The sequence below is a fragment of the Sardina pilchardus genome, chromosome 2, assembly GCF_963854185.1.
Source record: "Sardina pilchardus chromosome 2, fSarPil1.1, whole genome shotgun sequence".
Lineage (NCBI taxonomy): Eukaryota > Metazoa > Chordata > Actinopteri > Clupeiformes > Clupeidae > Sardina > Sardina pilchardus.
This window is the reverse complement of record NC_084995.1, coordinates 23145828-23157206: the sequence shown is the minus strand read 5'-3', so window position 1 is coordinate 23157206 and position 11379 is coordinate 23145828. Positions and strand designations below refer to the sequence as shown.

Below are 11379 nucleotides of genomic sequence, written 5' to 3'. Positions count from 1 at the left end.
GACACGGGAAAACCCACTTTCTTTCCCACACACAACAAGGACGAGAGGAGAGGGAGGAGTGCACACAAGCTGAGAGAGGAATGAGAGACACACACACACAGAGAAAGAGTGATAGAAAGAGAGAGTGATAGAAAGAGAAAGCGATGGAGAAAGAGCATGATAGAGATAGTGAGAGAAAGTGATAGGGACAGAAAGAGGAGGAGAGACATGGTCCCGGATGAGGGAGCCCAGGAAGGCTCAGCCTCAACGTCTCCATGCAGGGCTCCATGCAGGGCTCCAAATTCCCACCCTGTCTGCCTGGCTGCGTCCGCCTCCAAGCCTGGACCAGGACCGCTGCCTCCGCAAACCCAGCGACCCAGAACCGGAGCCCTCTCATGTCCATCCCAACACATCGCGGGTTAGCCACGTCTCCTCCGCTGAGCGTCACGCTCGCGTCCAGAGAGAGAGACGGAGAGGGAAAACAAGTCGGATCCATTACGGAGTCGGAACGCTGACGGGCCTTTGAACGGCCCCACCGTTTGACGACCTGCCCCGCGGTCGATGTGCCTGCGTACGTGCGTCGCGCGCGTCAGTCACACGCAATCAGAGTTTCCACAGCAGAGCGGAGGTGTCCTGTCCAGTCCAGTCCAGCGTTCTTGAGACTTGCGCTGCGTCTCCACCCACACCCACGCCCAGAAAAACAGCCACTCAACTGATCTCATCCCTCTCCCCTCCCTTTCCTCTCCATTCCTGCTCAAACGGCATCCATTGGGGACACAGAGAGAGAAGGAGAGAGAGAGAGAGAGAGAGAGAGAGAGAGAGAGAGAGAAAATAGGGAAATCGGGAAGGGAGGGGGCGGGGGGGTACTGGGGAAACTGTGACTGGACTGTTTTTTTTGTGACCGGATAACAGATGACCACTTCAACTCATTGCAGTGGCCAGCGCTTCGTTAACCCAACAAGAATGAAATATGACTGCTAGAAAAGTATGGCCATCCAATCAAATGAGCTGCACGCGTCACATGACCCATGACAAACACTGGGCCTCTAAGCCTACCATTTGACATCCTCACCCTAACCTAAACTTTCACCCCGACCTTTCACCTTACAGAGGTCTGTGCCTGCCGTACTGGTCGACTGACCCCAATGGTGACCCCGTCGCCCTCTCCCTAGCCCTAACTCAGATAGAAAGTTTGCAAACACTCCATTATATTGCTGTTAGAGGCCAAACATCAAAGGTTGGGCTGACTGCATGGAAGACATCCGTCAGCACTAGAGCAACACAACAGTAGTAGGCAGGCAGAGCTTTAACATGGGCCTGTTCTGACTCAGCTTGGGGCTATGCCACCACATATCACTATCTGACCAATAAAGCAAACGCAATCAATAAGGAAACCACCCGTGCAATATACTGGGCATACAGGAAGACTGAACACACTGACTGTTTGGTGATTTTAATCAATTAGCATTTATTGTTCACTTTTGTTTGCTTTGTTTTGTCATCACTCTGAGGTATTTCAGATATTTAATGCTCAAGAGGCCATCTTGCTTAGACTGGGTAAACCCAGCTCGATCTGCCGGCGATTGGATTACGCCCTGCAGCTCAGGCTGGAAACCTGCACATCTATCTCTCTCCGGTTTCCTTTCCACGTTTGCAGGTACCAATCGCAAACTGGCACCTGGATCGTTGGTCTGATTGGTTGAAGGACTATCCAAGCTTGAACTATGCCCATTGATCATGCCTCTTGTTCAGTAGAAATACAGCGCTGACTCCCCAGACTCATGTTCAATCTTGAAAGAGTCCTATCTGCAGATAGCCAGGCTTTTTTTGCTGCCTGGCCAACCGGAAGTGAGTAAAGAAACGGGCTGCTCGGGCTCTCACCTTTCCACCACCTCGTCTCCGCTCCAGCAGGTGAACTCCATGCCCATCTCGCCCTCGCACAGCATCTCCGGCAGCGCCCCGAAGAACGTCTTGTAGCGCGGGATGTACCCCACAAACTCCCTGCAAAAAAAAACAAACAAGCCAAACCAAATAGGAGCTGTTACATCAAGCCGGTCCATAGAAAAAGCCCACACATTGTCTGTGTGTGTGTGTGTGTGTGTGTGTGTGTGTGTGTGTGTGTGTGTGTGTGTGTGTGTTGTGTGTGTGTGTGTGTGTGTGTGTGTCCGACTAACTGCCCTAAACAAACAGAGGAGGCCAAAGAATGCTGCTATTTCACTACTCTCTGTTTCAGGTCGCGTTGCCAGGGGAATCGGCGCTGGAATTTGCGGCTGCAGTGATTCACCACATAATCTTGTAAGGGAGGACGCGGTTACAAATCTCCCATTCAATGCAGGTCAACCAGCTCTGTGAGCATCCCATGGCTTTGTTATACGGCCGGGGTCAAAGCGATTAGCGGAATCTGGACCTTTGGGTCTTGAGCCCCTGTCTTGGATCCAGTGGATCCTGGTCGCGGACACTTGTTAGGGCCACCCAGGGGTGAGTGTGTGTGTATGAATGTGTGTGTGTGTGAGTTGGGGAGGGGGGCTTAACAATGCGAGGGGTTCAGGCAAGGTCATGTGCTGAGTAAGAGGCCCATCAATCAGGCCTGTCATCAGAGGAGCCTCCAGTGCCTGGGCTACGGGGAGGGAGAGAGCAACTGGCCTTTGGAGGAGGTTACACACACCATAAATCACCCCAGGGGACATCCGCCTGACAATCACACACACACACACACACACACACACACAGAGAGAGCAATCATAATAACCTGATCAACACATATTCACAAACACACCAAATGTACAAACCAAAAAATGGACACAAGCACAAACACACACATATACTGTACACACACACACACATACACAAACACACACACACACACACACACACACACACACACACACACACACACATATATAGACACACACACACACACACACACACACAAACACACACTCAGTGATAGTCTGGCTGTAAATCTTAAGGGGTCTGTGATATGTTATCTCACAGAACCCATAAGACACTAATGCATTTACCACTGAAAGCCACAAGGGGAAAACAGTTATGCATTTTCTTTAGATATTCTGGTTATGGCCTTTACTATCTTAAAGTTTGCGTCATCTCACAATGCCTCAATTCCTAGTGGTGAACTATGCAAAGACCAGTAACAGTCACAGTGGAAAACATCCCGTGTCAGATCATTTGTAAGTTTAAAACCAGTGATGTACGGTCTGTCACTGCTATCTCCAATGCTACAATTTGGCGACATTTTTTGAGTCATGTGATGTTAGTTGTGTGTGTGGAGATGGTGAGGTCAGTATGAAGAGTTGCAATCACTCAAGAGAAAAACAAACATGGCATTTAGTAAGAAACACAAAAACAAAAACAAGGGGAAAACCAGTGATGTCAGTTGGGTATATCTTCTTTTTTTACGTTGGCACAGTAACAACTGCCAATACTTTTTGATTTCAACAAAAAATAAAAAATACTTTAAAAGTGGTGCAACGTAAAACACAGTGTTCCGCACCCAACACACACTGCAAATCTTAAAACAACAAACCTGCCACAAATACGATCAAAACTGACATCAGTGTTTTCCCTTTGCATCCTTCAGGCCTATTTGTGGTCATGACGTGATATGCACTTAGATAAGATAGCAGTGATTAGCCATGATTCATATGACAGCACATGTCCTCAGGGAAAAGGAACGCTGTTGTGTGTACAAACTGTAATTGTATTCATTTATAGCTGTTATATATTGTCCCCGCCCCTATTTACTACATCCATAAAGACAAAACCACACTGACAATACAAACACACGCACACTCACACACAAACAGACTCAGTACACAGTACATAACCACAGACCGATGCATAAACATTACTCATTGCTATGTTATCGTCCACATTCATGTCCGTGTGTAACAACACTCCAACACACAATTAATGAAAGGAGGACAGAGAGAGAGAGGCAGAGATAGAGAGAGAAAGAAAGAAAGAAAGAGTACACAGTCAGAAGACCCATGCTTACCTAGATATCTTTTTGAGACTTTTAGGTTTATCGCTCTTGGAAGGTTTCAGGGGGAGAGAGCTGGGGAGAGTCGACACCCCCCGGGATAAGACAATGGAGTAGTCCAAGGAAGGTGGATGCAAGCAGGATTGGGGGGGGGGGGGGGTGGAAGGGAAGAGGGAGAGGGGAGGACGGGGGGGTTCAGACAGGTGGAAAACAAAAGGATAATACGACAAAGGGCAGGGGGAGGGGGGGAGAGAGAGAGTCATGATCCTGAAGGAAATTAAGTCATCATGCACATGCAACCAGCCCAGCCCACCACCGAGAAGAGGACAGTACACACATCAACAACATGTGCAGCAGTGCATCGCTGCACTGCAAGTATATGTGTGCAATAACATACATGATTTAACATACAGTATAGCATATCTCATATTCCACTCTGTCATCCTCGTTCTACTCACAAAGACACCTTGAGTCCTTCTGGAGAGAGAGATGCCGCACACTCCGAGTTATAAGCACGTTTTTTAATGATAAAGCAGTAACGTTTCGGCCTATGGCCTTCTTCAGATCGCATGGAGCTACCTTGAATCCTTCTATCATAACTAAACATACTGCTAAACATATAGGAGCTTTACTTGACCATAAACTGGACTCTCCTACCCTCAAAGTTCTTCCCCACCACTCTGTCTATAGAGCATATTCAAGCCCACGCTGATGTTCCTTTAAATGGGCTGGCTACAGTTCTGCTCTTGTATTAGCCCTCTGTCTTCATCTGGCTACCTGACAGAGCGTGGAAGCAGCTTTTGGCTTTGGGGTTTGATGCTGACCCAGCACCTGCTGTGATAATCGCAAGATGAGAACATTTTCTTTCATTAGGCAAAGAGTCGGGTAATGATGCGGCCTGCACACAGCGCGCCACCACACACGGCTCAGACTGGCACGAGTGGATGCCCTTGTAGTTAATGCCAGCCTGTAAGTCAGCACTAGCGTGCAGTGCATGTGTGGGTCCTGCGTATGAGTCTGGGTGTGTGGGTGTGTGTGTGTGTGTGTGTCTGAGACTGTGTGTGTGTGTGTGTGTGTGTGTGTGTGTGTGTGTGTGTGTGTGTGTGTGTGTGTGTGTGTGTGTGTGTGTGTGTGTGTGTGTCTGAGTGTGTGTGTGTGTGTGTGTGTGTGTGTGTGTGTGTGTGTGTGTGTGTGTGTGTAGTATGAGTGCAGTATGAGTGTGAGTGGGCAGACTGGCAGGCCCAAAAAGGAAACTGTTGAACGCTCCTGATTAATGCCTCGCATGTCTCGTCCTGCCCTCTCTGCCTCCGCGCCTCTGCCAAGCTGACCACCAAACACGGGCCTAACTGCCCACCGCGCCAAGCACAACATCCGTCCAGCCATGGGCAGCAGCAGCACCGTGGGCAACTAAAAACACCCTGCGAGGACGGACGGACGGATGAGGGGGGAGGGGGACGGAGGGGGGGCAGCAGAGTGAATCTCTTGCCCTGGATGACGTCAGCGAGAGGCCTCTGTCAAATCATCTCCCCTGCCTGCCTGCCCCCCCCCTGCCCCCCAACCCACCCCAACTTTAGCCCCCTCGCATGAAGACTGGCCCCCAAATATGTCCTTTAGGATAGGTCAATTTCCCCACGGGATTAGCCCCACTTACCGAAGGAGCCAGCATGTCTGCGGGGCAGAAGAGGTGCTTGGGCAGGGGTAGTGGTGGTGGTGGTGGTGGTTGGGGGGGGGGGGGGGGGGGGGGGGGGGGCAGTAGAGTGTTGGAGGGAGGGTAATAGAGGGCTGGGTTGGGGGGGTGGGGGGGAGTTAGGAAATCATCAGCCCCTGACATTTGTAGTGTGAGTGGTACGAATCAGCGCCGGCAGAGACTCCCCGTGCCGCGGCAAAGCCCCGGCTCAGCTGGAGAGGAAATGTCATCAACACCAGTGTCCCGCACTTGGCACCGCGGACGCTTATAGACAGAGATGCACCAGGTCCGCGCCGCACACGTAAGAAATCAGATCTCCACTTGACTCAGACTTCCATTCCCATGACTGTGTGTGTGTGTGTGCATGTGTGTGTGTGTGTGTGTGTGTGTGTTTCTCAGGGTGTCTGTCACAGGATCATTTAAATGGGACCATAATGGGCACACCACTCTGAAGGACAACAAGCGATATGTCACTGGTGCTGTATATAGTTGTGGGTCAGACAAGATAATCATGGACGGGCTTAAGCTGAGGGCAAACTACTGTAACGGGAGAGTCTAACTGGAGCACGCGAACTCTTCGTTGATATTAACACCGCACCAAATACAAATCTGAATCTCAGGTATTACAGGTGTCGATAGGTCAGAAATAGAAGGAAAATATGATACTCTTTAATAGCCAAGGTCAAAGGTCAAAGGTAAACGGTCTCACCTTCTCAAGTGGGCAAGCCTTCCCCGAAGCTCAACATCTGGGCCGTCCGAGAAAGGCGTCGAAGATGGGGGGGCTGTGGCCGTCGCCGTGGCCGTTGCTGTGGACGCGGACGCGGACGAGGACCAGTGTCCCTCCGTCGGTGTGTGTGAGCCGGGCGCCTCCGCTGTGGACGGGCCACACACTTTATCCACCTGAGAGGGGTTTATTTCACAGGACACAGAGGAGGTCAGTTAAGATGAGACACAGCTAGTGAGGAGAGGAGAGGAGAGGAGAGGAGAGAGGAGAGGAGAGGAGAGGAGCTTTCCATCTCATATGATCATTAAACAAATCTATTCAGTGGGACTGCTGTTGAGTAGGGAAAATCTGGGAGTAGTGAAGGGTATCATATTCATTGTTCGACTGAATAAAGGGGCTAATGTGGTGATAAACTGAGGCCGAAAGGAGAAGTAAAAAAAAGGGAGACTAAGAGTGAAGAGAGATGGAGCAGGGAAAAAAGAGATAAAAAAAGATAGAATGAGAGAGAGAGAGAGAGAGAGAGAGAGAGTGAGGAGAAGAGAGAGAAAGGGAGAAGAGTAATGGAATGGCTGATGCACTAGAAGAGTCGGGAGATGGATCTGCTCCCTGTCTGCTATAAAGCTCCTCTAATGGGATTAAACACAATCAGAAGCCCTTAATGATGATCAGTGTAAGCTGCAAGCTATCGACAGGCCTGCACTGCCTCCACCCCCACCCGCAACCCCACCCACACCCACACCCCCACCCCCTGCCCCTGCTGCTGCCCTGCCATAATTAAGAGCCAGGCAGGTAATGAAAAAAGCCCAACGATCCCACCACCGCCCAATCAATGCCATCTCATCCACTTAAAAGCTTTCTCTCTCTCACACATACACACACACACACACGCACACACACACGCACACACACTTTCCATCAAGCAAGCTGTTCAAAAGACAGTGCTTTCTCTGTGGTGGTACTAGACGGAGAAAAGGATGGGTGGGAGAGGAGGGGGGGGGGCAGCAGATAGCATTGCAGCTACTGTCTAGTCAGTGGGAGTAAATTGTACCCATTACGTCATACTCACTCAGGCAGTGTCATTATTTAAACGTGAATGCTACTCAATAGCGCGGCACTGTGTGGTTTACGGTTTCATTCTTTTGAGATGCTCAGGGCTCCTGACGGTAACTTGGGCGATGAACTGTCTGCCTGCGTGAGCGAGCGAGTCAGTGAATGAATGGCCAGTAAAGGTAAAGTGAGCGTAGTGGCGTGGCGTGGTCGTGAAAATAAACGGACTACTGTCGAGCGAAGCGACGCGGGCTTGACGTGAAAAAAGGCATCACTTTCTCGAGGCAGAGGCCCGGGCTCTGGACTACTGTTTGCTCAAGGGCCTAGATCAACAGGTGGACCTCTTTGATTCGCCAGACCCCCGGGGCCCCTGGGTGTAGACGTTTCGCCCCCTCTCTCCTCGCTCGCCCTCTCTCCCGCTCTCGCTCAGGGGCCGCTGCTCTGAGGCATTCCTGTGCGGCCCTGGCCCCGACTTCAGAAGGCCCTGTCCGCGCCAGAGAGAGAGGGAGAGAGAGAGGGAGAGAGAGAGAGAGAGGAGAGGGAGAGAGAGTGAGTGGTAGAGAGAGAGAGAGAGAGAGAGGAGAGGAAGAGTGAGAGGGAGAGAGAGAGATAGAGAGATAGATAGAGAGAGAAAGAGAGAGAGAGAGAGAGAGAGAGAGAGAGAGAGAGAGAGGGAGGGAGAGAGAGTGAGAGGTAAAGAGAGAGAGAGAGGGCTGAGTGAAGTGGTTCCACCGATCTCACTGGGCCGGGCTGTGCTTATGCCACCGGCGGCCCGTGCCTGTTTACCCAGCGAGGGTTTTGGCTTTCTGATGCAGTCGAAGATCCGTGCTGGGAGACTTCAAAAGTGCCAGAAAAACACACACAACATTCATACGCGCACACAACTCATGGGTTGGTGTTTACATATATGGCTCCTCGGGGTGGGCGAACGTGTTTTGTAAGAGTCCAGGGAAGTACTCTGAGCGCAAAATACACACACACACACACACACGACAACTAAAGAGCCGCATAAACACACTCCCCATAGGCAGGCGCGGTGCGGAAGAAAACAGCAGAGCCTCAGAGTGGCAGAAATGTGTGCAACAATTGTGAAACCGCAGGTCGTCGGGGCCCATATGCCAAAGGAGCTAAAAATACCAGCAGTAGCCTCAAGGGGTGGACCAGTCAGTCACCCGAAGCGGTCAGTAGACGCTGCTTAAACGGAAGTGTCAAAATAACAGCCATTTTCTGAACGAGTGTGTGTGTGTCACGACGTTTGAACCCCTAAATGAGAACTGCTCACACACTGAGGAGCGCCGACCATGTGTGTTATATCACAAAAAGATCAAAAGATCGAAAAGGAAAGAAAGAAAACGGAGCAATATTTTCCAGTTTGTAAGTAATATGGGTCACGGGTGAGCAGGAAGGTGGTTCACTGATTCACTGATTCTCCTGATTCACTGACCACAATTGTGTTCAAACTCTGATCTCATCATTCTCCCCATTCTGGCCTTCTCTTCGTTCTTTTTCACATCTCTCCATCTCTCGGACTCTCCGTACTTGGCTTCGAGTTATTACTTCACCCTTCTCCACCCCTTGGCTTCATCTGATCCATTTTGAATTCTCTTTCCTCTTCAAGATCTCTCTCTGATTCACCCTTTCATACTTAGAGATGCATTTCCTGAAGGAAACACCAGTTCATGCAAAGCGAACGTTTAAAATGTGAATTTAACCCTTAAAGGTGTAGGCAAAGATCCTTTAGAATCCTTTCTCAACCGTCTCCGTTGTGGGCTTTTGAACATTCTAACGTAAGATTCCGCTCCGCAACAATTCAAGGTTCTATAATTCTATGTTGAATTCAATGAGCCCCGATATTCTTTAGAACCTTCATTTTTCATCATTCCCTTTCAGGGTTTATAGACGTTTCCTCACTTGCCTTTCTCTCCACCACCCTCCCTCTCTCTCTCTTCTCCTCTCATCTCTCCTCCATTCCATCCATCCCCAGGCTGTAGTGGAAGCCAGGGCAGAGCCCAGGCGGAGCGGGGGTCGAGGAGGCAGAGAGAGAGACGGAGGCGGAGAGGAGCTGGCCCGGCTCGAGCCAGCGGTGAGGCCTTAACCTCGGGCATCACAGGGCTCGCAGATTAAACACAGACCCTCAGTCTGGAGACACCGCCGCAGAGCAAGGCCAGAACCGCAGCTAGCGCTCACAGAGGCTCCATCACTCGCTGCTCAAACACCCTTCGGCCATCAAGAGTGGCCAGAAAAACGCTGGCGGGACCCCAAGTAGCTTTGCTAACTCATCTGAAAACTTCAAAAAAAGTCATCTGGGTCGTTGTTACGACCACATTTAAAACACTTTTCACCCATTTCTCTTGTAATGCTTTTAGAGTACTGTTTAATGTTTTTCTGTTTTAATAAGTGGTATTTTCTCTTTCATTCGGTTGGTTTATTGTTAATACCTCGACCCAAGTAGTACTGTAGTAGTACGCACTTTCAGGCTGGTCGAATTGAGCTAGACTGGTGATCGTGGACAGGAATGATCTGTTAGGATGCTGGGTCGGAATGGAAATGTGCTGACGCCTTAATGGTGGATTATGGTGATGAATGTAGAGGCCTGAATTTCAGGGTTTTTCTGGGAAGGTGGGAGATTGATGACAGCTTGAGTCCAACATGAGGTTGGCTGCTTCTTCACTCTGGTTGCAGACTGGACGCTAAACGCTGAGACTGGAAGCTGCTAAGGAGTCGATTTGAGGGACTCCATTATGGAGTCTGGGCAAGCCGTAGGTGGCTTGTTTGCTGCCGAGTGTGGCACGGTGCTAAACAGCTGTATATGGATGGCACAGGGTGGTGGGATGCCAAGCACGCTGGAGCTGGGAAATACCCACACTCTTGGTATTAATAATCAGGGCTATTATGGGTCTGGAATGCCTGGGGCTGTCTGACGCAGCCTGACTTTAGTCTGGCTAGGCTGGAGGTGCTGGAGCATGAATGGACGGAGCAAACACACACACACATATACACACATACACACACACAGACACACACACACACACACACACACACACACACACACACACACACACACAGACACACACATATACAAAAGGGGAATGGACACTGGCCCTGGAGCCAGGGCAAGCCCCCACACTCCCTCCCCGCTCCACTTAACAGCTCCTGCCAATGCCCAGTGCCATCCGAGAGGCTGGAGATGCAGCTAGCCCCATGGCCCCATTCATCGCACCCCACACAAACCAGCGCTGTCCAGACCCAGGGCTCAGCATGGGCTCAACCACAACACGGCGCAGACCTGAACGGCTGCCACCGCGGGCCATGATATCTCACTTGCTTGTGACTTCCTTGTTTATTCTGTGATACTATGGCAGGCCAGAGTAGCCAAGGTAGCCAGAGCTGGTTTATAAAGGGGCAGTTCTTTCTCCTTGAAGGCAAGCTGCATGAACCACAAGAGCTGCCATTAGGTTGAGAAAAATGTCAGGTCCTTTGATGTCACTTCCTGCTTCCTGTGGCTATTCTGTACAACAAAGGGTGCGCCTGCCTTGGTGCCTCACTGTCATATCAGACAGGTGTACAAATGAAGCCATAGCTTTCGACTGAAGGCATCTTCTAACAACATTAGCCTTGAATGACCTTTTACGTTATGGTAATATATTACATCAGGATGTCACAAGAATGTTAGGCTAGCTAATGTAAGCTACCATCCAAAATTAGATAGACTGTTAGACGCCTCTCATACCGCATCATGTGTTATTTTTGGTTTCGTTAACAGTGTAATTCAGTGTCTGTTTGACTGCAACTTTTCACAAATCTACAAGAAAAAAAAAACTAATTACATTATATTACAAACATGTGTAGCAAGTGTTGAGACAAATGGCATATTTCCTACATTGTGGGCAGAGGCTGGTCCGCCATCTTTGTTGACATTTTCCGATTGCTTGGGAGAGCTGT

At 50.0% G+C, this 11379-nt stretch overlaps 1 protein-coding gene across 1 annotated transcript in view; it reads right to left on the bottom strand.

Moving 5' to 3' along the window:
- gpc5c (glypican 5c) overlaps positions 1-11379 on the bottom strand; it is a 164161-nt gene that overhangs the window by 102687 nt on the left and 50095 nt on the right. Inside the window, exons 4-6 of the mRNA XM_062522343.1 lie at positions 6376-6566; positions 3995-4054; positions 1861-1980 (exon numbers count right to left, since the gene is read on the bottom strand). Of these exons, the coding sequence (XP_062378327.1) occupies positions 1861-1980; positions 3995-4054; positions 6376-6566 (371 nt within the window). The remainder of the gene's footprint in view (positions 1-1860; positions 1981-3994; positions 4055-6375; positions 6567-11379) is intronic.